Below are 25930 nucleotides of genomic sequence, written 5' to 3'. Positions count from 1 at the left end.
CTGAGGATTTACTAATTATTATGCAGTGTTAATTGATCAAATTGGTTTATATATGTGGAGTCAAAAGGGGAGTTTATCCTTTTAGAGGCTGTTTTTTTCGTAGAAAGAATAAAATTTTAAATATAATGAAGATCGTTTTATATTTATTTTAGATAAAAGAAGAAGAAGAAGAAGAAGAAGAAGAAGAAGAGAAATGAGTTAAAAATCAATAGGATTATTTGATAAGATGATAATTTTATATAGTTGAGGGGTTAAAATATTATTTAGAAAAATGGAAGAATGAATACCATGTGAAAACGAGCGACAGTTTGTGGGTTATCCACATGTATATTAGTATCGGATCCGGGTCGGACAATTACTGAATGATCCAGATCCAATTACAACAGCAAGAAGAGTGGGACCTACCGCATCACGACCGCCAAGTTACCTTTCTAGCCCTTCTCTCTCCCTTGAGCTCGACCCCCTTCCTCCTAATTAGTAATCCGACTCCAGTCTCAGATCCCTCTCTCTCAGGTGGGAACTTTAGATCTCGATTTCAGGCAAGTTTCTACGATCTCATCTCCATTCTTTCTCGATCTTCATTTCCTCCCGCTCGTTTCATTTCCAATCGTCAGATCTGTTCGTTTTAGACGGCGCACTTGATCTGACATCGAATCGCTTACTAAGCCCTATAAATTTGAAAAATATGTATTAGATTCTTTGTGTTCTCGTAGATCCGTAAGCATTGTTACAAGATAGATATAAATTGTAGAAATTTTGGATTTGTTTGGCATTTTGATAGCGTTGATTTGAAAAATTTATCCGAGATCTAATTTCTCAACTGTTTGCCCTCTGTAGGTAGTTGGAGAAATTGCTGAAGCTCTCGGGAGCAAGATCTTCTGAAGTTGAATTGATAATTGTCGGTGTCAAATTCGTTCAAAATGGTACTATAAGGATCTGGTTCTTCTTTACTTTCGTAGTTCTGTCTTATTATGAGTTTGTTTTTGTTGTATCGAGGTCAACACGGTAGTGGAAAATTTCAATGTTTCGATTGTTTATGTAAATGTAGACTTATTCAGTTATTAATGTTAGAAATTCATGTAGCATTTCAGTTGCTGTCATGCTCATTTGTACTGGTTGCTGTTTATATTATTATCGTCTGAGTTCTTCTATATTCTGTTAAGTTTGCTGTGGCAGACTTCTGTGTATTGTCTAATAACTTAAGAAACATCACCTGGATGTATAGATTTCTCTTGTTCTAAATGAAGAATCATCTGAGGGAACCCATAAGCTTCATTCCTTTTGTTAGGTCTGTGCATCATGGATAAATTGCCCGGAGCTGTTCTATATGAGATTTCATTGAGTAATTTCCAGTATAACTTCTATTCAGCTTTTTGTAGTCAATGACTTAGATCTGTGCTTTTGTCAACAGGTGGTTCTTGCAGCTTCAATTATAACAAAATCTGGGAAAGGTAACTTTGCATTTCAATGTTATTTTGCACATTCTTTGTTTTATTTTTCAATTTGTGATGGTAAATGATTTGAATTCCATTTTCTTCTATAGATGCCAGCTAGAAAGCAATCTAATGCATTTCTCTGAAGCAGAAAAACAGTGAAGAAAAAGCACAGATAGAGAATAATCTTAATGTCAAGATCTTTCATGATTCTAAGAATATAGCCATTTGTGGTGAATACTAGAATATGGTTATGGTCATACCCCATGATCAGATTGTTTTACCTTAGTTTACAGTGTTATACTTAACTATGCATCTTCCAGAGTCATCTAGTGTACTCCTATCGTACAAGTTTTTTTTCTTAATCTCTTTTGCCTTCAGAATTTAATAGACAAATCATTGACACGTAACTTTTCATTTTGTGAGCTTTAATATAGTTTACTAATTTAGTTTTAATTTAGTGATTTACTTTTGTGAATCAGTATATTGTTAATCTCTTGTCAAGAAATCACTTCTATTTTGGATTTGGTTCCAGCATTGGGGAGAAACTTCTCCCAATTTCGTGGGCCCCACCTAGTATGGAAACATAAAGGGGGAATCATGATATGGACTTCGCCCTTGCGAGCAAAGCAGCTCATAATGTCAAAGAGAATAGAAAAATAAAAACTGAAAAATTATATATTAAGTGGGGCGCAAGGGATGTTAAAGATTTTTATGAATTGATGTGGGGCCAACCCAGGCTACATAGTGTAGGCACACATACACATTCCATGCACGAATGAGTCATTGGTCTAACTTCTCGCTAACTTATATCTGCTAGATTAGTTTACTTGAAAGTACTCTGATACTTATTTATGCTGGCATGCATTCATTAGAGATTTTTTGTCTGATTGTTGGCATTAACTTTTCTAGTGCTGACATGTTTTGGATTGCAGCACTGGTTTCAAGACAGTTTGTTGATATGTCTCGCATAAGGATAGAAGGACTACTTGCAGCATTTCCAAAATTGGTTGGAACTGGAAAACAACACACCTATGTTGAGACTGAAAATGTGCGCTACGTGTACCAACCTATAGAGGCTTTATATCTGCTACTTGTTACAAACAAGCAAAGTAACATTCTTGAAGATCTGGAGACACTGAGACTTTTATCAAAACTTGTATCCTTTTCTGCACTGATTCTTTTGTGTGCTTCACATAAATCTGCCTCTGTTCTTTAAGGCAGTTAATCATTGCATTCATTAGTATTAATGATGCTTTCGCAAAATTGTATGCTAAAGATTAATGTAGATAAACTGATGTACCTGTAATCCTTGAAAATAGTGGGGGTCAATAGGTCCTGCCACTTCTGAATTTGGAATGAGGTACACCTTGTCCCAGTACTAACAGAATAAAGCCTGGCCTGAGCACATATTAACCTGAGGTTTCATCATTGGTGTGGTCATTCAGTACCCTAGTCAATTTCAGGATAAACCTAAGATTGAGGCTGTTCCATTGTAGTCCAGTCAAATAAGCTAGGCCTCCAGTCAATGCACTATAGTCCCAACCTTGTTTTTGCAGGCTGTGATATGAAACTATTCAAGTTAGCCCAACCATTAATGTCTTAGTGAGGGATATCTGTTCTTTTGATAAGTTTGCATCCTAAGTTATTTCACGTGGTGAAAGTGCCAGAAATTTTCTTGATTTCTTCTGCTACGTGAATTCCATCATTGCCTTTTAATTTCTCATAAAGCGTGGGTGTCATTTTATTGGATTGTTTTGGTAATGGTTTCCTTAAATTGTACAAAGGTACCTGAATACTCACTTTCTTTAGATGAAGAAGGCATCTGCAGGATGGCTTTTGAGCTTCTTTTTGCTTTCGATGAAGCCATATCTCTGGGCAACAAAGAAAATGTGACTGTTGCACAGGTTAAACAGTATTGTGAGATGGAAAGCCATGAGGAAAGATTGCATAAGCTGGTCATGCAGAGCAAAATCAATGAAACTAAGGATGTAATGAAGCGAAAAGCAAGTGAGATCGACAAAAGCAAGGTATCCTGATATTTTATTTTCCTTTTTTACTCTTTACATGGGTAAAGCACTTTAACTGTGAGTCTGCAATAGATAATGACTATTGTTTGGTTACTTAGTCTTAAATATGGACTTGATAGAAAATTTTATTTGAACTGCACTTTTTGGAATTTTCCTATTAAATATTGTTAAGATGAAATAAATACAATTCACCATCATGCTATTGAGTTCACAAACCTTTGATATATCTTCCACCATAGAATTATAACATAGTTTCTTGGTGACAATAATTTCACTAATCAATGTTGCTGGATAAGATATACAAGCATAGCTAAATAATAGGAAATAATTTTATGCTGCAGATGTGACATAGACGAATACTTTCTACCAAAAGTGAGGGAGACAAATTTATATTATGATAATATAGACTGATAAATGTGAAATATAAACTTTCACGTGACTAACCTGCATTTTTGCATATACAAGGTAGATGTAAAGTGGCAAATGTACTTTTTAAAGTTGATTTCTTATATAGGCTTTCAATTTTGAAAGTTGTGTATATATACGCATGCATTTTGAAGCTAGTTAATTACTTAATTAGAGATCAAATACTTTGCCAGAAGGTTTTACTATCAATTGAGCTCAAACTGAAAAGTAAATATAAGAGGTGTAATTGTTTTTCTGGAAAATTGACCACTGGAGGAGTTAAGCATTTGTATCAAAGATAAAATCATGCTCATTCTTGTCTGTGTGCAAGTGATAAATAAAGTTGTGGTTTTTCTTGGACTAGTATAACTGTAGTTAGTCAACTGAAGGTTGCATTCTTGTTGGTGGTTTGGTTCAATTCATATGAAAATACTCGTATTTGTGGGGATAAGGCTGCACACGGACAAACATGAAGTTATCATTGCCAGTGGTTGATTAAATAGTATGATCCAGACTCCAAGGGGAGTATAACCAAATCTCTTGTGCTAGCAAATAGACCCAAGGCTAGTTTCCACATCATTTTAAGAGCATGATTTTGTCAATATACATATATATATATATAGAGAGAGAGAGAGGCATGGCTAACAGTTCCACATAGCCTTCTTTAATTATGATTCATCATCGAGGCATTTGTATTTCTACAGTTCTACTGATTTATTAAAATAATTTGAGTTCTTCCTGGTGCAATTTTGTGTTTACATCTGAACCAAGTGGTCATAGTAGTTTTAGACTTTTAGTATTTTAGAGAGTAATGATCTAGAGAAATTAATGTCAATTGGGAGAACCTCTTGCGTGTCACAATATTCTTTGTAATGTTCGATCAAACACGCTTTTGACGGAATCAGGTTGAATCTGAAAAATTGGTCTGCTTATCCTTTTCTGGCAAACCTTCACAAGCACCATTAAATTTTCACTATGTAAATGCTATAGATTTGAGCCAGTCATGTTTATCAATGATTAACTTGTATATCTCATTATGAGTTCTTGTGTTAAATTTTCATTGTTGGTTGGTATATGGAATTCTATAAATATTTGCAGATTGAGAAAAACAGAGGTGACAAAGGAGGTTTTTCGTCTATGTCTGGTCCTCGAAGAATCGAAAGTAGCTTTAGCGACATGAGTATTTCCAGCAGTGGAAATGGTTTCGGGAGTGGCTCTGGATTTGGATTGAGCACTGATTTGGATTCCTCCAGCAAGTCCAAAGGTTTGTAACCATTAGTTCATAAGGGCCTTATTACAAGTAAAATTCTGCTAGGTTCTTTTTTGAGAGGTTATATTTCCTCTTGGATATCCTATTCTTTGTCAATAATTTACTCTATTCATCAAGGATATGAAGATGCAAAAACTGTTTTCTCCAAAAAAGAAGTGCAACCTTGCAGTAACTTAAATCTTTCTCAGAAGTATTTATTGTTATGGAAATGACTCTGACAGATATTTTATGGCTAGCGAGTTCATAGCTTATTGATTCAACATCTTCTATGGCTGACTTATTGCACTTATTGCGTTTTTCTTGAATTATCTTAATTGTAATATAGTTTTCATGTTTAACTGATGGAAGCAGCTGTGAATCCCAACAATTTATGGTCAGCTATAATAAATTATTTTCCTCCATTCAGCTGTATTAACGTAAGAATCTTTCTTAAAATTTCATGTTCAATGAACTTTAACTAATGCTGTAAAGTAAAATTAGTGCTAATATATTATGAGCTTGATAAAGATGAAAAAGTCTACATTTCTTTGAAAAAAACGATGATGTGAAACCCCTGTTCATAACTATTATTAGCTTCATACCTCTTCTTTTAGTCATATATTGACATTAATACTTTTAGGTCCATAATATGACTTGCACTTTGTTATTAGTTGACAACCAACAATCTGACATGTTATGTTTGGAAGAATTATAACTGTATGTTGTAGGGAAAATGTGCTTGATATTATTGTTAACCTCCCTAATTGTTGAGATTTGCCTCTTTACATTCACTTACCAAATATGAATATGCAGGACGTCCAGCTGCATCTGCTACAGCTCCACCTAAAGGACTTGGCATGAAACTAGGAAAAACCCAGAAGACAAATAAGTTCTTGGAATCTCTTAAAGCTGAAGGAGAAGAAATTCTTGAGGATGTACAGCCAAGTGCAATTCTGTCAAAGTCATCGCTTCCACCTAGTGATCCTATTACATTGACAATTGAAGAGAGACTCAATGTTACAATTAAGAGAGATGGTGGAGTCAGTAATTTTGATCTTCAAGGAACTCTCTCTCTTCAGATTCTTAACCAGGAGGATGGGTTCATTCAGTTTCAGGTTCTCTTTCTCATTCTGCTTTCGACATTTCGATAGAAACATTCAAGAATAAAATGCATTTTTTCGGTTTTCTAATGCAAGAATGTTTGCCGCAAATGGATTAAAATAATAATTCCCTGTAAGTTAATTGTAGCTGGAAATCCTGCTCAAAATTTTGTGCATATGGATAAAATAGATTGCTTTTCTCTTACAGGCAGGTAATATTGTATCTGTATCATTACTATTTATTATTTAACATAAAATGCCAAGTAACAAATGATGGTTCACATGCCAGGCCAAGGGGATGACTGCCATATCCTTCAAAGTGAGAGTATTAGGACTCCGTTTTACATTTAGATTTCACATGTAGTTGGTGCTGAGTGACAGTGATATATTTGTTTGGTAACTGATGAATAATTCATGCTTATTGCATATCATGTGTTACCTGCTTTTGATTTTAGTTAGTGATTGATGATCTGGGCCAACTAATAAACTTAATAGAAATTCATCATAAGGAGCTTACTGAATATGCCAGCCTCTTAATTGAAGCCATGCCAGTTTTATGCAATGATATATAAATGCACAGATTGTATTTTTCAGCGATGATGAAAGGGTTGCTTGCAACTTTTGTGTTTGTTGTTGTACATTGTTGTAACTTATTTAAGTGATATTGCCACGGGAATCCTGCCTACTGGGCTTGGGCAAATGATCTGTTTAACCTGCTACATGAAAAATATAGATGTGGAATTTGGATTTTGTGGTGACAGTGCATTTCATTAACAGATTGAAAACCGAGATATACCGGGCCTTAGCTTCAAAACACATCCTAATATCAACAAAGAATTGTTCAACAGCCAGCATATCATCGGATTAAAAGATCCAAACAGGCCTTTCCCCACTGGTCAAAATGACGTTGGTCTCATGAAATGGAGAATACAGGGAATGGATGAAGCCTCTTTGCCATTGACTGGTGTGTAATCTGTTGGAAATGTCCAAAAGGTTATCATGAGCGAGATATTATCTAATGTTGCTCAATCTACTTTTCTGCTCTTTCAGTCAACTGCTGGCCTTCGGTTTCTGGAAATGAAACTTTTGTGAACATCGAGTATGAAGCTTCTGATATGTTTGACTTGCAAAATGTTGTGGTTTCAATACCTCTTCCTGCACTCCGGGAGGCACCAAGTGTAAGACAAGTAGATGGAGAGTGGAGGTAAGGGTTTGAAACTATTGTTCTGTTTTTGATCTGCTAAGGTTCTTCAATGATACGGATTCCATATATATATATATATATATATATATATATATATATGGCCGGAACAATTTAGAAGTTTCATTACCTCTCTCTGAACTGCAAATGTTAATGGAAACTGTTTAAAACTTTAATGCAACATCTTTGTTCCATTACCTCATGTACTGAACTTGCGAAGCATCTGTCCGAAATTTTGTAGGACCATTTCTGTTATATTGATTATGCCATACTTAGACTCTTAGGGTTGCATGCCTAGGTATTATCAAATGACTTCCCTTCAAGGGCAGGCTGCAGCGTATTTGGTGGATGATTTATCAGCTCCTTAACCTTTGCATGTTTTTTGACCTAAGTTTCCTGTCCTATTCCTCTAAAATCCGGATCCTCCTTTTCAGGTACGACTCAAGGAACTCCATGCTGGAGTGGTCTATTCTTCTTATTGACCAATCTAATCGCAGGCAAGTAGAACTTGATAATTATTCAGAGTAGCCTCTCATATTACTGGATTATATGAGCACTTCAAGTTGGTTAATTCTACTTATGTTTCTTCATCAGTGGATCAATGGAGTTCGTTGTCCCTCCAGCAGATTCATCTGCCTTTTTCCCTATAGCTATCAGGTTTACTGCTGCCAACACATACAGTGACGTTAAGGTTTGAAACACCACATTGACCATATAGATTTACATTTCCCGTACAAATTTTTAAATGAGGATTTATTTGTGAAGTAAAGCTTGTTGGTTGAAGAATTTTATATTCATATGAAAGAGCAAGTATATATTATTATTATTATTATTATTATTATTATTATTATTATTATTATTATTATTTTGACTTATAGTATGGTGAGGCTGTGTATTACTCTCTTTGATTTGATTCTAGTGGGAGGAGAAAAATCTGAGGATACTTTTGCTAACATGAATAGCATCTTCTCTAGCTTTATATTTGCATTGGGCTGACCAATTAAACAACCATACTACATTATGACCACGCTTTGTAAATATTTTTGACGATGAATCACTTTACAAAATTTATGCTGTTATCTTTCTTTTTCTCAAGCATTTCTTGTTGCACTCTGACCTTAGGCTCCTGTTAAATGCCCTCATCAAAGTTCATCTTAGTGCATTTTCCTCAATCTCTTCTAATGAATTGCGATCTGCATGGCTGAGTTGAATTTTCATGTAGACATTCTATGACATTCTCTAGAACATCTTCTGATTTTTAAAGCATATTGAGCTATTTAGATCCTTATATATCACTATCCTTTTTCTGAATACGTAGACACATACTTTTATGGTGGAATAGTTATTGATACCATGTTTGTTCTTTGGTCTAATATGGGCAATTTTCAACATTGTTGATATTCTATGCATCTTTTATGGTATTATGGCATGATATTTGACAACTTATTTCAGGTTGTTAGCCTAACGCCGCTCAGAGGTGATGGTGCTCCAAAATTTACACAGAGGACTCAGTTGATTGCTGATACTTACCAAGTCGTTTAGTGTTTGCTGTTGATATTCTACTTATGACATTATAATCATGTTTGTGCTCGGTTGATTTGAGCGGAGTAGAACCTTTTTCTTACTATTTCTTCATGTATCTTCGTGGACTTCCTATGGAAGAAAATTCTTTTTGGACAAGTTCATTTTATATTATATCATAAGAACCTCAATCCTTCAGTTGAAGGATCAATTGGATAGACATACTTTCTTTACCAGCATTAGACAGTAGCTTACTGTGTTGCTCATGCTTTGTAGGCAAAATCAGGTAACACTTATATCAGTAGAAAATGAATTTGAGGTAAATGTCTTGAAATTGGTTAACAATATAAACGAAAATTGAAGATAAAATTAATTATATGCGCCATGAATCATTCTTTGCTTGCGTGCGAGATTATGGTTATCAGAGTTTGTTTCCAGCCTCGCGTTTTTATATGGTGAGAGGCTTCTGAATGGCATTTGTGTCTGTAAGTAAAAAAAATTTGCTTGAATTATGGAATTCCATACTCGCAGAACATCTATTGAGATACCAACACAATTGTTCAGACACAAAAGTAATCAGAAGATCCACAACACATCAAGATACTTACATTCGTGCACCCTAATAACCAACACTTGGCTCCTGTCTCACCTTTATGATCATCTTCTTGCCTCTCTCGCAGTGGCTTTTGACGTGGCTAATAATATAAAACACGTCCAGTCAGGAAAGCTCGACCGATGTTCCAAAATAACGTCGCTGCAACGATCGGAAGTCTGTATACTTATGGACGACGTCGCCGACTTGAATATTGTTACTATTGTTTACAGATTCACGTAAGGCTATGTTTTAAAGGATAAAGAAACATTCTCATTCCACCAACCACACTTGCCTTAGCTCGAATTCTCTCATATATAATACATAATATTATTGTTTACAGATACTTCTGCTAGTTTCCTATGTTTCTATTCTAGCAGCACTTAGCTTATTCTTCTTTTTTAACGATGGTTTATCATGAAGAGCACATTGAATGGCTATAACTTAGCAGACAACGATTCCCACCAACTTACAGCGATATTTACTTTTTTATTTAAAAAAATAATAAATTATTTTGCCTTTTAATTTCTTCTTCTCCTTCTCCTGGTTGCAATCCATCCGCTGACGAATCCCCTCGTCCAGAGGAGGGAGGGGCCCACCGCCCGATAAACTGGACCACATCAATCACTTCCGTCGATCTTTGCGAATCGACAGTCGAGATTTCTCTTAGAGGTTCCTCCTTCCCCCGCGAAATCGAAGCTTATTTACGCATTCTACTCCCTTTCCAAAACCGCTCTTTTCCTCTCTCCTCTCTCCTCTTATTCCTCAAAACCTAACCGTAGATTACTACTGCTGAGATGGAGTCCCACGCGATTGACGACTACTGGATCGACGGAGGAGGGTCCGACGCGGAGCTGCGCTGCGCCCTCGAGAGCTTCACCGCTGCCAACGCCGGGTATGGAGATCGAAGCACTTAGTTTTGTTCAATGGGGTTTCTCGGAGATATATCTGATGCGTGTGGTGTTTTGGTGGTGATTTGGTGCGATTATTGTGAGATTGTGGCAGAATTGGGGTTGAGGAGGTGTATGGAGATGCTTGTGGCTCGAGGAAAAGGTATGATCTTTGTGGATTGTTTTTAATTGCGGTGATATGGATGATGTATCTTTTAATCTTTATGTTTTTAGAAAAACTTCGAAGATTTAATCACCCACTTGGTGAAACATTCAATAAGAGCTTCGAGTATTCGAAGATGCACTAGGTTATCTTGTGTGCTTTGCAGATTAAGAGGCAACCGAATGAGTGTTTTGGAAATGCCAACAATAAGAGTTGGGCATCGTGACGAGTATTGCGGTTGTCTAGGAGAATTTAGGAGGTGTCCTTTGACAATAAGTTGTTACTGTAGCTAACATTAAGCAGTGGAGCATCTATGCATGAGTAGTTGGCTCTTGTAAGTATCCACAATTGATTGTCTTCCCTTCTGCTTGGTAGCCTCAGCCCTATTGGTGTTCAAATATATTGTGTTATAAAGCTAGCAGCATGGAAAGTGTTGCTCACGCAATTTTTTCTTGATGAATTTTGCCCAAAATCGATGGAGTATATTGTCTGTTTAATGCTTCTGATAATGAAATAAAGCTAGCAGCATGGAAAGTGTTGCTCACGCAATTTTTTCTTGATGAATTTTGCCCAAAATCGATGGAGTATATTGTCTGTTTAATGCTTCTGATAATGAAATAAAGTGATGAAATTTAATATCATCCCTCACAGGGTGATAGTAAATATAATAGTATAGCAGAGGATTATACTAGTCTTTGTATTTTAAGGTATCAAGTGGAACCATCAAATGTATGGGAAGAAGGATGTGAATTTTAGTAATTATTTTTTTATCTGTGCAGCCTGTGCTAGTTGGTGGTCAAGAGACATAATTTTGACTTGCATATTTTGCAAATTTTATGGCCAAGTTACTTAATTTGATAGCTTTATCTTAGAAAAAGCAATTTTACAACACTGGATAAATTTCATACTACAATTGACTTCTTTTAATGCATGACATTGTGAGGTTCAGCATTTTTCAGGTATAGCATGTTATATTTACTTGGCATCAAAGTATTTGTTATAAGCAGAATATTATGTTCATTTCATCTGCTTTATTCCCCTGCCTGGTGTAGGAAAAACCTAACATTCTTTAAGTTTAAAATATTGCAGGGCAAGAGATGAATCTTGTATGGGACCCAAGTCTAAAGCTTGCCGTGAGAAAATGCGGCGTGATAGGCTAAATGATAGGTACTCACTCTTCTAAAAAGGAAGGAGGCAAGTACAATAAGATTGTGTCCTTTATACATCCCTCTCTCCTCCCTCTCTCTTTATACTCGCTCAAAGTACTTTGTACATACTATTAGTGTTATTTCATAAGTGACCTTTACAACTGATTCTTCCTTATTCACTTTTAGGTTTCTGGAGTTGAGTTCCATACTTGATCCTGGTAGACCGCCTAAATCTGATAAAGCAAGTATTTTGAGTGATGCATCTCGTATAGTGGTACAACTTAGAAGTGAATCTCAACAGCTTAAAGAATCAAATGAACAGCTGCAAGAAATGATTAAAGATCTGAAGGTCTCACCCTATGACGGTGCTTCTTCTTTCTAATTAGATGAGTTTCTGCAGATTTGAATTTGCTTTTGTCTTTTTGCTTATATCTGCTGCATTTATTGGTATTCACATTGCTGTTGAGATTGGATATGTGATAGGTCTGTTTTTAAGTGATGCCTTTCTAGGGAACTCCACATGCTTGCTTGATGAAATTGTTACAAACTTGGAGTGAAACAAAATGAAAAAAAAGAACGGAATAGCCTGGAGGAGGCCTGGAAAAGTTAGGGAATCGTACTGAGAAAGGCAAAATTAAATTATTTTCTTATCACCAGTTCTTTGGAATACTGATATAGTTCTGTTTGCTTGAAGGTTTCAAGCATTACTTTTCTAAGACAAACAATTAGCATGTCCTAGTCCCTTGTTAAATTAGTGCATCGTAATCTATGATACCCACATACATCTTCTATTATATTGTAGATGGAGAAGAATGAGCTGCGAGAAGAAAAGATCAGGCTGAAGGATGATAAAGAGAGACTAGAGCAACAAGTTAAAGCCATGAGTCTGCCTCCAGCAGGATACATGCCACATCCAATTGCTTTCCATCCTGCTGCTGCTGCTGCTGCTGCTCCATTGGCTCCTCATAGTCAAGCCCCAATAAACAAGGCCACTCCTTTTACTGCATTCCCTGGTATGGCAATGTGGCAATGGTTGCCACCTGCTGTTCTAGACACAAAGCAAGACCCAAAGCTCTGGCCTCCGAATGCATAGCCCTCAAATATTAAGTAGCTACATTTACTTGCTAACCCTTATGCTTTCTCTGTATCTGATCTTGAAGTAAGTTGAGTAGCTGGTGAGAAATTTTTGGTATTATCAGTTGTCGCCGGTGGAAGACAATCACCGGAAAGTTAAAGATATGTTGAACTGCAAGGATAATGCTTGTTCCAGTATTCAGTACTTCGAGCCTCTGTGTTTGAAGCTCTCCTAAATATTTTCTTCTCCTTTTCCTATAAACAAAATTTTCAGGAGCATTTAAGGTAAAGAGGAGCAAGTTGAGTTTTCCATAGTATCTTCCAAATGATCACCTTTGCGTACCCCTCATTGTACTATAATACCATGTATTTTTAACTCTTGTGCTTGTTCTGCCATTAATCCTTATGTTGTTTGGAGCAAAAGCTGTGATTTTTTTGGACTACATCAAGGAGGTCAGTGATTGATGATCCATTGATACATATAGATTCAGCTCTTGGCAATGCATGACTGCTATTGTATGTGGGATTTTGTTTTATTGATCCTGAAAGGTCTACTTACCATCAGAAGCATAAACACAGTTTCTGGAATTATGATGCATATTATTCGTTCGTACTGCTGTAGTAAACTCTATGTCACATTCTTACTAAAGAAGAAGAAGAAGAAGAAGAAGAAGAAGAAGAAGAAGAAGAAGAAAAAAGGCTTATTAATTATTATGCCCTTCCCATGGGTGGGGACGAAGCACAGGATCCATCGCATTCGGCAAGTCGACGTCGGATAACTCTCCACGCTGCTATCGGAGTTTATCCATCCTTATTCCAACTCCAATTCTTTGATGCGTATCTAAATATCCGGGTCTCGTATTATTTTCCGTGAAGCAATAGTTTGTTTATCCACTTATCCAAGCCAATCTAAACCACTCGGTCGGTCGGTCGGTCGATCGCTCGCTCGCTCGTTTCCTTTTCCGCGCCTCCTCTCCTCCACATTTCCAAGTGCAGCTCGTCGTCTCTTGACCTCTATTTCAAAAACGTCGCGCCGATTAATCGCCGAGTGAGAGATGAGGCCCTCGTAATTTTATCCCTGCGCCGACCCTAGCCTCGCCCTCTCTCGATTGGGAACTCTCCTTGTATGATCTCCGAGAGGTATTTGTTTTCCGAACCTTCCTTTCTCTTCGTTAGATTTTGATGTACTTGATTGCTTCTTTTCTTCTTTCTCTCTCTCTCTCTCTCTCTATCTCTTTCTTTCACTTCAAATTGAGATCATGCTTCGTTTCCTTTGACAACTAATCTGTTCTGCTACTTTCTTGGTCCTTTTAAATAGTTGCCATTTAATCATCTGTGCATAGTTGGAGCAGTCATGGCGGTTTAATTAACATAGTATGTTAAAAACTGTTGCTAGTTTGTTAATTCCCTTTGCCTGTTGCTACTTCTATTTATTTGAAATGTGAGGATTCTAGCAATCTGTTTTAGGTGATGAGCCAATACCTAATACTTTCCAAATATGTGTCAGTGAAGAGTTCTGTGAGTTCTTTTATGGTACCTTTAATTTAGAAATATGTTTTAAGGGAATGGGGAAAACCAAGGGGTTATACTGTTGCAATTTTTTTTTTATAAAAATATAAGTTTGCTTTTTTGTTGACAAAAGTCTGGGCAAGGGGATAGATGTGATTTTGTTTTTAGGAATAGCCACTGGATAGGCAAGGCAGCTAGCATCTGTATAGTTTTGTTTGACTGCCTTTATTCGATACACTGGTATGGAATCCTAATATAAAATGACTTGCGTATTAATATAGGATCATTTATCTGTTAGTTACAGTATCAAATGAAAGCTCATTTTTTGGCTCATGGCGCATAATTCATTCTAGTAAAATCATCCGATGTTATTTTACTTTTTTTTTTTTGTTGACATTCTCGACATCCTAAACAGAATGACAATGTTCTGTTTCAGGAATGACGATTGTGTTGTGTCCGCACCCTCGGAATCTACCATTGCCAATTTCTGAGAATTCTTCAAGAAGCAGGTCGAACAAGGTGCAATGCTTGGGATATTCAAATATCGAATTCCTTTCTGGAGGAACATTCTCCGCTAAAGGTCAACAGTTCATAAATAACCATGGAAGGAAGCCACATTCTAAGTTTGTTACTGTTAGAGCATCCAGTGATGATGCAGAAACAAGCAATTCTGAAGATGATCAGGACAAGGAAACTGAAAAGGAAGAGGTGCTCCATAAATTCCTTGTCATGCTATTGGGTCCTGAGATTACATTTATTCTCTGTAATGCGGGCAAGTGGATATAACCCATAATGTGAGTTCCTTATATATCTTTTTCAGGTGAATCGTGGGTTATCCCGTGAGGATTTGGAAAGAATCGTTGGGACAGACGATTCAACATTTAGTGGGGTGGATCTTGCAACTCTCATCAGGAAAAAATATGGAAGATCATATGATGTGCAACTTATAAAAAAGGTACTTCCATTTCAGTTGCATGCTATAACTTGGGTGATAGTCCTACCATATTATACATATTTTAGGTTGAGACTTGCATAAGAGTATGTTAAGAAATCCACAAAGAAATATGCTAGCAAATTAACTACATAATGAAAAGTTCATCAATAATATTTCGGCAACTATTTCCAACTCTTCACTTGCCCCTATTGTCAACTTTTGGTGATAATAGTTATAGATATGGCTTATCTTTTGAGGAAATAGTACTTATGACTTCATACTAAACTTTTGAGGTTTAAAGTTGCAGAGATTATTTGAATCCAGATATGATGGGAATTTCTCAACACATTTGAATGAATATATATTGTTGGGCACTCAGTTTCTGATGTGAAATTTCCCTTGTTATACAGGAATTCATGGGAAGAAACCTTTTGGCGATGAACGTCATGTGGAAGTACATGGAACAAGTAAGTTAATCTGTTAATATTTTTCAACACTTTGATTTATTTAAATCTTTGATGCCGTGTTAGCAGCAACATGAAATATTGTCTTTTAAAATGGACTGGTGGAGGCCCACGCAGAGAAGTTAGCTTAAGTTTTGGATTTAATCGGAAGGAATGAGAATTCCCAATTTGTTTACTTGAAAAAAAATTCGGAAGTAGGACATAAATTAGTAACATTAATGATCATTTAATTGTAGATCTTGTAATCTACCCTTTTAAAGGTTCATTACAGAACTTCTGTTAATCTGTGTTGTGAATCCTTCATATCTATTATTAATTTCTCTGTTAGAGATCTTTTCCTTTGACTGAGGAGGAGTATATATTGAGGCTCGATGATGTGGCAAACACATTGAAATGCTGGGGAGCTGTCTCACATATTCGAAATAGTCTGGAAAAATTGAAGGAACGGCCTCGAATAGGAAAGGTACTTATTTAAGCTGTATTATACTATTCTGAATTTTGCAAGCTGCATTATAATATTTTCAGTTCTGTATGAAATTTTTAGTTTCCTCAAAGCATCACTCACAGCATATATATGTATATACTTTAAGGAGCTTATGCTCTTTTCTTTACCTTCACAGGCAGTGAGTATTTTTATTGACATGGATGAGTCTGGAGGGCGCTCCAGGGAATGGATTTACAAGTGATGGATTATCATATTGGCATTTGTGCCTTTCCCTTTCTGCAAAGGGGTTATAATTGCAAATGTATCGCAAGTAAAAAAACTTCACACCTCTTCCCTCGCTGAAGACACCAAGTGCGTAAATGGAGCTGGTGAGTTTTCCACTTCAGAACCATGAAAGATGGATGAACCTTAAGGAAATCAATGTTATCAAATGTTAAAATGTCCGAGATCCTGTATCCTTTCATCGTCACCTCCTTTTAGTTCATCTGTAACAAGATATATTCGGAATTCCATTCCTATACAGCTAGTCATCAAATATTTTGATGTAAAGGTTATCTCTTGTCAAGATTCTATTTGTTTGAGAGGGAAAACAACCACATCTGAACATCAAGCACATTGTATACTACTATATAATTTTATCTGGCAACAAGTGGCAAAGAGAATCTTGCTAGTTCTTCATTTTGCCTCATGTCTGTTGCTTTTGGATCCCTTAAATTCTCGCATAAATTATGCAGGAATGATAGTTGCTTTACCTTTTCAGATGCAGTTGAAAATGGAACAGTTGATTTCCAATCAGTATACAATGCAGAATTATGAAACAAGCGCACAGAACTTCCACTAGGTTGTGACCTAATAAATTAATACAAGTACTCGAGTTGAAATGGCGTTGGCCCCTCAGCTTATTGTAAAGTACCATGGGATGTGCTAGTGGACACTAAGCTTTAAAATTGGATCATCACAACCAACATAACTTTGTCTGACAGATCTAAATGTACACAAACAAAATCCAGAAGTAGAGACAAGTAACACATGATTTTAGCTCCCAGGTGTGATCTCATCACTCCAATTAGTACAATAATTTCTCCTCCAATCTTGCACTTCCAATTGTGTTCTATGAAGTACATCTTGAGTACTGGCATTATCAAATTATCAAGTGCACGTATGGACTTGTAACACTACAAGATGAGTTCAATAACCGACATAAAAGTAGCACATGATGTGGAGAGTAGCACCTCTCTCTCTCTCTCTCTCTCTCTCTCTCATATACACCAACAGCCAAATACATGAGCAATTATACATTGCTTAACAATTTGAGTAAGAAAGAAAAGGAAATTTATCATTAAAAGCACCCTATGTTTTGTCTTCATTATTAACTTTTTTAAGGAAATTTTGTCTTTACTATTGTAAATGCCTTAACATATGGGTACTCTATTATTCAAGCACTTTAATTTGCTTTTAACACTGTCGTATAAGATACCTTAATATCTTTAAGTAAGTTTTTTTTTTTAAAAGCTAATGTTAATAAAGAGGGAACCCGTTTTTAAAGTCAAACAAAGAGTATCTTAGATATTTTTTATTTTTTATTTTTGTAATATAATATTCTTTTACAATTAAGCTTAAATCTCGAAATTTGAAAGAAATAATTTCTTGGGTTCGGATCCAGCCCGCCAACTCGGACTGCTTCTAGAACGTGTCAATAGTTGGCATACAAATTATGAAGTATATATATGCCAAGGAATGTACTGGTGCCACGTGGTGGTGGACTTTGATATTGACAGTTGTACTCCGAAGATTTCTATCTAGGTAGAGACGACGCGTGGATATCGGGCAGGCAGCCAAGAGGTACCAAGTACTCCGATGTAGTAAATTCCTTCATTCGATCTGTGCAGACAATCCACCAGTCTTCGGAGAAACCGTCACTGCTATTAAAATTTAGAACCCCACTCCTGCTGCTGTGGTGCCGTCCACTCGTCCCTCGAGCTCGAGCCGGTGAGAGAGAACGGTCTCCATTTTCCCCCGGTGAGATATCCATTAAACTCACCTCAGAGTTTTCCAATCGCTTTAATGGCGTTTATAAATGCCTAGATGGAATCTTTTTCCCTTCCCCAAAACCCTAGATCGGAAGGAAGTGTTCTTTTGTCACATACGTAGATCGCTATTTTATTTGGATTATCTTCAGTCGCATCACGTGGTTCTAATGTTTGATACGCTTCTGGGGAATCTGGAGGTTTTAGATCTGAGATTTTATCAGTTTTATATAATGCTATTGGGAATATAGCTTCCCGCAGTGATCCGCCTTTCTCCTCGGAGGTTTCGAGGGAAGGCAAAAGTTTTGAAGCAGCATTTGGAGAGGTAATCGGAGATAGGGTTTCTTTGTTGTGATTAGTGTGGTTGTGGTGTTGCAGGGAAATGTGTGGGGCTTAACTTAGTACGCGTGTGGATTTCTTTCCATTTTGACGATTGATTTGTATGCGCTCATTTATCGTTGTAATAGCTGGTTCTGAGCGTTTTCTGTTGAGGTTTACCGGAGTTCTTTGTTGTGATTAATGCGGTTGTAGTGTTGCAGGGAGATGTCTGGGGCTTAGTTTAGTAGGCGTATGGATTTCTTTCCATTTTGACGATTGATTTGTATGCGCTCATTTATTGTTGTAATAGCTGGATCTGAGCGTTTTCTGTTGAGGTTCACCTGACATAGGGTCTCTTTGTTGTGATTAATGCGGTTGTAATGTTCCAGGGAGATGTCTGGGGCTTAGTTTAGTAGGCGTATGGATTTCTTTACATTTTGACGATTGATTTGTATGCGCTCATTTATCGTTGTAATAGCTGGATCTGAGCGTTTTCTGTTGAGGTTTACACGTCTGCCAAGTGCCAGAAGTTATTATTGTAACCGATCTAGCTTTTGAAGTTCTTCTCTAGGAATTTAAATGAAGTTTTCCTTTGACCAAGTCAATGATCTGCTTGTAACCAAGGTCTGGTTATTGCTACCCTGATCCACTCTATTTGTGTGATTCCTGAGTCTCCTAGTGCAATAGGGATGGTAGTTCCACATAAAGGTCTTCTTTGGTTTAAAATTGACATGATGCTTGAGACCCTTCTTTCACCCTTCTAGCAAAAGCTGGTATAGTCACTCTGTCCTCAAGCAAGGTAGTTCATTCTATTAGAAGTAGTATTTTGATGCTCAACATATTTGGCATGTTTAAAGGCCTTCATTGAGGCTCGAAAATATTCTTGATCCAAGTTTGATCATGAGCTGACTTGATCAAGTAGGCTCGATAAGACTCAAAATAATACTAATTATTATTATTATTTATACAATATGAATAATATTCTTCTATTATATTCGAAAATTTGCTTAAGTGGATTGTCATGTACTTTGAACTTGTAGAGTTTAGTTCTGAATTCTGATACTATTATGTCTTTTTCAAATATATGAACATTTCTACTAGTTTATATGTTTATAGTTAAATTAGGCTTTATTTTAAGTTTAATTTAAGCCTAAATCAAGCTTGATCAGACTCAAAATTTGGGTTGAATTGATTAAGGCTTGAAATTGCTTATTAATCGGTTCGTTTTGGCTCAAGCTCAAAATGGTCTAATTAAAATGATTTCAATTTAACCTTATCACAAATCTAGGCTTGAAATTAATTTTAATTCAAGTTTGATCAGAGCTCGGCTCGATCAATCTAAGCTTAAAATTACCTATGTATTTTCTATACATAAGTAATACATCTGCTTACAAAAGATACTGGTGGAATTAAACTTTGGGTTAGCATCTTTTAGTATCTTATCCTTGCAAAATTCACCTTCTTCACTCAAACACCCGAACATTTTATATAACTTCATGTGAAATTTCTCAGACATGGTTATGTTACAACAAAGTGCCTAAAGAACAACCATGTCTATCAATGCTAGTGCTTGGTTTGTTTTCTGATCATATCTACTTTACAAATATTAAGCATGTTTGATCATTGGTCTCAACTTTCATGATTTAGGAAATTTTTACTCCTTTATATAATATTTTCTTGTCTAGTTACACTGTGTTTATTTTATAATCCCAAATGTTAGGGTACCGTTTATTTGATTATTTAACATTAATGTGATTACTTACTTTGTCTCTATTATTTAGTCAATAAGCATGTCAGATCTACAAGCACCTCTGCGTCCAAAACGGAAGAAGGTTTTGGTGGAGTACTTTGTCCAGTTCCGATGGATAATTGTCATCTTTGTTGTCCTTCCCATCTCTTGCCTGATCTACTTCAGTTTATTTTTGGGAGATGTAAGATCCGCTATGAAGTCAGAAAAGCGCCGTCAGAAGGAACATGACGAGAATGTGAAGAAAGTAGTGAATCGTCTTAAGCAGAGAAATCCAAAGAAAGATGGTCTTGTGTGCACAGCAAGGAAGCCATACATTGCTGTTGGCATGCGTAATGTGGACTATAAGCGTGCGAGGCATTTTGAGATTGATCTCTCTGCATTTAGAAACATCCTTGAGATTGACAAAGAGAGGATGATTGCAAAAGTGGAGCCTCTTGTTAACATGGGTCAGATAACTCGTGCTACAGTTCCTATGAATCTCGCCCTTGCTGTGGTTGCGGAGCTTGATGATCTTACAGTTGGAGGATTAATCAATGGTTATGGAATTGAAGGAAGCTCTCATATATATGGTCTTTTCTCTGATACAGTGGTTGCCATGGAAGTTGTGCTCTCAGATGGGCGAGTTGTTAGGGCTACCAAGGACAATGAGTACTCAGACCTTTTCTATGGTATTCCATGGTCTCAAGGAACTCTAGGATTCCTTGTTTCAGCAGAGATAAAACTTATACCTATCAAGGAATATATGAGACTAACATACACTCCTGTGAAAGGAAATCTGCAGCAAATAGCACAGGCATATGCTGATTCTTTTGCTCCACGAGATGGGGACCCATCTAAGATTCCAGATTTTGTTGAGGGAATGATATACAATCCATCAGAGGCTGTGATGATGACTGGGATGTATGCATCCAAGGAAGAGGCAAAGAGGAAGGGTAATGTCATTAATAGTGTGGGATGGTGGTTTAAGCGTTGGTTCTACCAACATGCTCAGACAGCACTTAAGAGAGGGGAATTCGTGGAATACATACCCACCAGAGAATATTACCACAGGCACACCAGGTGTCTCTATTGGGAAGGGAAATTGATCCTTCCGTTTGCTGACCAATGGTGGTTCAGGTGGGCATTTGGGTGGTTGATGCCACCAAAGGTTTCTCTGCTTAAGGCCACCCAGGGTGAAGCTATCAGAAACTATTACCATGACATGCATGTCATCCAAGATATGTTGGTTCCTCTGTACAAAGTTGGGGATGCTCTTGAGTTTGTGCACCAAGAAATGGAGGTATATTTCTCTTCTTTGATTCACAGATATAATGTTTGCTCTATGCAGGCTTGCTACTATTAGTTTGCCTTCAGGCATTGTTCATCTTTATAATTTTCCATTATCAACTTGTTCTTGGCTGACTAAACCAGAATGCTTTTCTTAAATTCATCATTTGATGGTCATTTCTAGATAGATATTCGTTACTGATGCCATTTGAATTCATTATGGCCCCCGGCTGGTTACGAGTCAATTTCTGTTATTTCTGATATTTAATGTTATGTTTTTCTTGAGTTGAGACAAATCATAGTACTTTCTAATGATGCTGTGTAGTTTGTAACTTGACAAGTTTGTTCCATGGTACAAAGTAAAATTACCTAGGGAACACGAGGGGCCCTTCTTTCCAATAAAGTGATTATTCTTGTGCATTTCAGGTTTATCCTATATGGCTCTGCCCCCATCGTCTTTTTAGGCTTCCTATAAAAACTATGGTGTATCCCGAACCTGGTTTTGACCTTCACCACAGACAGGGAGACACAAGCTATGCTCAAATGTTCACAGATGTTGGTGTATACTATGCTCCTGGACCTGTCCTAAGGGGCGAGGAATATAATGGTGCAGAAGCTGTCCGCCGCATGGAAGAGTGGCTGATCCAAAACCATGGTTTCCAGCCCCAGTATGCAGTCTCCGAGCTCACCGAGAAGGACTTCTGGAGGATGTTCGATGCATCCCACTACGAGCATTGCCGCCGCAAATACAGTGCAATTGGAACCTTCATGAGTGTCTACTACAAGTCCAAGAAAGGGCGGAAGACTGAGAAAGAGGTCCAGGAAGCTGAAGCAGCTATCCTTGAACCAGCCTATGCTGAACAAGCTTAATCTGACTGACGGTGTAACTTGAGACCATAAACATCTTCTTCCTTTCTAGTGGGTTCTGTGAACTCTCCCATTTGCTTTAGTTTCAGCTTGATGGTGTAATTTGTGGCATCTTTCTGCCTGTTGGTTTAAAGCCCCTTTCGTACTCTAGTAACTAAACCCGACTGGAAGTTTTCAATTCGTATGACTCGCCAAAGTGTGGCTGCATGAAGTTATCATAAGGTTTTATTTCTTCTAGAGCTTCCTGCTTGAGGAATGAGACATACGATGCAAAGCTCGAACTTTGTAGTTTCCAACAGCAGTATGAATCATTCTGTTAAATTTGCTCGATTTGTGCCATTGTTCTTTCTCAATGACCCCAAAAATATGATACATATATGATCTTTAACTTTCGTTCAATTGTACGTTATTCAAAACCCAGAAAGTGGAAAGTGCCAAAATACCAAAGTGGATCACGAGCTCTCACTTGGTAGGAAAGACTACGTCAATGAAACAAAAGCACCGGTAAGTATACACACAACATTCAGCCTTTGTCATTTCTCAGTCGGAGCTAACAACTGTAACATTAGCTTTTTCCTCCCCTTGGGATGTAAACAAAACTCAACTGTGAGCCACCCAGGGAGCTCATAGGTGTTCTTTTCTGTTCTTGCTGCAAGTCTCCATGGGGACCCTGTGAGATCGTCTGTCTTTAACTTACTTCAAGTTGTGTAATTGGCTCGCCGCAGACTTTCTTGGCAGTAGCTGCATGCCGGTCCATTGTCCTTCCAGGAACCAATGATCTCGTCCACGAACTGAACAGGTGTTTCTGCTGAAGAAAAACCAAGGTAATTTTCTCTACATTTTAGTCTCCTTTTCTTTCTATTCACTTATGTTTTCACTATGTGTATATTGAGTTCATGTTTCAGAGCATTGTAGGATGCAAAAAGAAAATATTCCTATCTTACAGTATCACTCACCACTTGATTTTGAATGGTGAATAAGGAGGAGCATCACATTCAAAGAGTAGAAAATATCATTTAAGTTGCAAGACTAACAAGTAGTAAAGAGATGTAAAGTATCCAATCCAGATGTTATAGAGATGCAAGAAGTCTAGCCGAATCTTTTGGTAGACATGCCAATCTTGCAAAAATTCCTACAAGGGGAGCATTTCCGACTAGGATTGGCTGTGTGTGTTGATAGTTCTTCTGGTCGTCAGAGAACTCATCATTTGCATCCGGACCCCCGACAAGAGCTCCAAGAATGATGTTAGGATCGGGATTCTTATTGTCGTACCAGTTGTCGAATCCATGGATGCATCCATCGAGAGCTCTCAATACGTATATTGATGAAATGGAAGCACCCTTGTGATGCACATGAGTTGGAAACTTCCGTCTATAATAACCAACCAAGTAGCGCATGGACTTTGGATTCTTTCCTAGAATGTACTAAGTTTTTTCACAATTGCAAGCAAGAGTAAGCCATGTACGTATTTGATGAAGACATGAAATGATGGAAACGAACTCAATTCCCTGTTTACCTGGGATTCTGTAAACTTTAGGATGTCTGAAGCTTGAATTTGGTCGTTTGGACAATTGAGTTTGCTGTTCATATGGACAACTGAGCTTTCTTTTCTGAAAAAGTACTGCATGTTGTTCCAGTTGTCGAAGTACAGAAGAAGGCCCCCCTGATCAGACAACAACAGAATCCAAGTAAGAAGTATACAGATCATCGATCGAAAGATTTTAATTTGATGCTATATGGTTACTGAATTTGATTTCTTACGTTGCATCTATTAGGTTGACATAGATTTAATAACCTGGAGTCATCTTGACAATGTGGCCATTGCTCTTCAGAAGACAATGCCTGATACTGCTTTAGAGTGGCACTGTAAGCATCACTGCCTCCTTGCATCAGTATCTACAAAAGAAAAGTTCCTACTTTATAGCTTCAATGCGGTAAAAGAATGCTGAAAAAGTATACGGATAAGCATTGGGTACTACAAATCTGCAGCTTTTAAAATTCTTCCTTATCAGATTTTTTTTCTTCTTTTTATCAAAATTAAGAGTTCATTACATTCAAGCAATTAATCTCAACATCACTGAGACCTTCATTGCATGGCTGGTAAGAAATCTCATCCAAAATCCTTACATAAAAACCAGTCAATGAACGATAAAACTTGCGAGCACACTGCAGGGAGTCATCCTACCTAAGTTCTGGAAGCTGCAGCCAGTGCTTCAAATCTAGTATTTTAAAAGATTAGCCATTTCATCTAGCATATGATCAGCCTATAACCTCATGATCTATCAAAAAAAAAGATGGTAACTAATTATTTTGTAAAAAAGAAAAGCTTTTGAGTTTACATAAATGCCACTCAAACTTTATAATCATATCAGTATTTCTAAGTTGCAGCTCATGGCCTTGACTTACGGATTGTCTCAAAAGCTAAGCTAAAGAGAGCACTGCTGGCATTTAGGATCATTACAATGGCAAAGGCGAGATCATCATAACAAGAAAGAAAGACTACTCTATCTTGCCATTGAAGTCTTATCTTTTTTCCATCACCTTACAGATGTTCTATATACCTACCTTCCGATCCAAGGCATTTTAATTGGAGCTCCCCCTACTTTATTTTGTTACCCCCTCCCATTTTCTTGTCTTCTATGGAAGAAAGAGAAGCCACCAAACTCCACGAAAGATAATAGTAGTAGTTTTCCTCATGTGACCAGTGGAATTTTAAATCAGGAAGACTTGTAGGGAGGCAAGGAATAAAGAGTATTATAAAGTGATTAGTTAAATCATCTTGTTCAATTAGAGGTAGGGGAGAAACAAATGTTGATGGTTGCTCACATTAGGACAAGAATCAAGTATAAGAAACTTTGATTCGGTTATAATTGACATTATAGAAGGTTTCATTATTGCAGTAGGATAACTACTAGGAAAAGTTAATTATAAAAGAAGAAAACAATGAGAAGCTTCTGACTTCATGAACAGGAATTGTTCATAATTATCAAGATGTCCTATTTAATTATCTTCATCTTGATGTTTTGTCCTTCTATGTTGTAGTAACTTGATGCTAATTATGCCATAGGATAATTATTTTTTGTTTCTCCAGATAGTGATATCTCACCTTTCTTTTGCTCACTTGATCCAAATTCTATCCAGAAGCTGAGGTCATTGGTCTATTATAGGTCTTAGTGTTTCTTTTTCATAAGACTGAAAAGCAAATCGCATTGTTGAAAGAAGCTCCTTAGTTATACTTTTATAGCATAAGACTGGAAGAAAGAAGAAGATAAAAGAACAAAAAATGGCAGCTTACTTTGGAAATTTGGTCTCACAACCTGCCAGTCTCCTGAATCTAACCCTTCCAGCGAGTCTGGTGATCTCATTTTTATCTTTTTTATTAAATATTTTCGAGTTTAAATCCCAAGATCATTGAATTTTTATTTTTCACAAAACAAACCAAAAAAAAAAAGTTTATCAATCAATCTTTTTAGGTTATTTGGCCTTGAAATTGACAGAGAATATTTGAAATGAAGACTATTTGAACACCAATAGAGAGTCTCTT

The 25930-nt window shown here is 36.9% G+C and overlaps 5 protein-coding genes across 10 annotated transcripts; 4 read left to right on the top strand and 1 right to left on the bottom strand.

The window, feature by feature from the left end:
* The first annotated feature begins 420 nt into the window (after positions 1–420).
* Positions 421–9159, top strand: LOC140785041 (coatomer subunit delta-2). 2 transcript variants are annotated; one of them, XM_073132741.1, is made up of 12 exons: positions 421–539; positions 838–923; positions 1412–1451; positions 2369–2592; positions 3221–3463; positions 4967–5132; positions 5931–6232; positions 6995–7181; positions 7268–7421; positions 7853–7915; positions 8013–8109; positions 8871–9159. In XM_073132741.1, the coding sequence occupies exons 2-12, from the start codon at positions 921–923 to the stop codon at positions 8958–8960; spliced, it is 1569 nt and encodes a 522-aa protein (XP_072988842.1). In that variant the 5' UTR covers positions 421–539; positions 838–920; the 3' UTR covers positions 8961–9159. The 2 variants fall into 2 exon arrangements, with proteins under 2 accessions (XP_072988842.1, XP_072988850.1); XM_073132749.1 differs by having other exon boundaries at positions 490–543; positions 842–923.
* A 962-nt stretch (positions 9160–10121) lies between these two features.
* Positions 10122–13096, top strand: LOC140780323 (transcription factor ILR3-like). Of its 3 annotated transcripts, XM_073125779.1 has the most exons (6): positions 10122–10203; positions 10314–10426; positions 10537–10584; positions 11674–11751; positions 11919–12081; positions 12535–13096. In XM_073125779.1, exons 2-6 carry the CDS (start codon positions 10329–10331, stop codon positions 12823–12825), a joined length of 678 nt encoding a protein of 225 aa, XP_072981880.1. In that variant the 5' UTR covers positions 10122–10203; positions 10314–10328; the 3' UTR covers positions 12826–13096. The 3 variants fall into 3 exon arrangements, with proteins under 3 accessions (XP_072981880.1, XP_072981881.1, XP_072981879.1); XM_073125780.1 differs by lacking the exon at positions 10122–10203 and having other exon boundaries at positions 10242–10426; positions 11919–12097; positions 12535–12683; XM_073125778.1 differs by lacking the exon at positions 10122–10203 and having other exon boundaries at positions 10243–10426.
* A 345-nt stretch (positions 13097–13441) lies between these two features.
* LOC140780324 (uncharacterized) lies at positions 13442–16836 on the top strand. 2 transcript variants are annotated; one of them, XM_073125781.1, is made up of 6 exons: positions 13442–13946; positions 14752–15023; positions 15136–15270; positions 15660–15716; positions 16042–16176; positions 16334–16836. In XM_073125781.1, exons 2-6 carry the CDS (start codon positions 14754–14756, stop codon positions 16397–16399), a joined length of 663 nt encoding a protein of 220 aa, XP_072981882.1. In that variant the 5' UTR covers positions 13442–13946; positions 14752–14753; the 3' UTR covers positions 16400–16836. The 2 variants fall into 2 exon arrangements, with proteins under 2 accessions (XP_072981882.1, XP_072981884.1); XM_073125783.1 differs by lacking the exon at positions 13442–13946 and adding an exon at positions 13953–14180.
* A 1135-nt stretch (positions 16837–17971) lies between these two features.
* On the top strand, positions 17972–22716 carry LOC140785419 (delta(24)-sterol reductase-like). 2 transcript variants are annotated; one of them, XM_073133262.1, is made up of 3 exons: positions 17972–18177; positions 20285–21532; positions 21946–22716. In XM_073133262.1, the coding sequence occupies exons 2-3, from the start codon at positions 20294–20296 to the stop codon at positions 22387–22389; spliced, it is 1683 nt and encodes a 560-aa protein (XP_072989363.1). In that variant the 5' UTR covers positions 17972–18177; positions 20285–20293; the 3' UTR covers positions 22390–22716. The 2 variants fall into 2 exon arrangements, with proteins under 2 accessions (XP_072989363.1, XP_072989362.1); XM_073133261.1 differs by having other exon boundaries at positions 18152–18510.
* Positions 22717–23380: 664 nt separating this feature from the next.
* On the bottom strand, positions 23381–24913 carry LOC140785445 (endoglucanase 13-like). Its single transcript, XM_073133265.1, has 4 exons — positions 24848–24913; positions 24148–24282; positions 23903–24049; positions 23381–23810 (listed from the first exon to the last, which is right to left on the bottom strand). Exons 2-4 carry the CDS (start codon positions 24274–24276, stop codon positions 23457–23459), a joined length of 630 nt encoding a protein of 209 aa, XP_072989366.1. The 5' UTR covers positions 24277–24282; positions 24848–24913; the 3' UTR covers positions 23381–23456.
* Between the last annotated feature and the right edge of the window lie 1017 nt (positions 24914–25930).

Source organism: Typha latifolia, chromosome 1, assembly GCF_019914945.1.
Source record: "Typha latifolia isolate L0001 chromosome 1, TyphaL0001v2, whole genome shotgun sequence".
NCBI lineage: Eukaryota > Viridiplantae > Streptophyta > Magnoliopsida > Poales > Typhaceae > Typha > Typha latifolia.
Note: the sequence above shows the minus strand (reverse complement) of the source record. Positions and strands in the feature narration are given on the sequence as shown.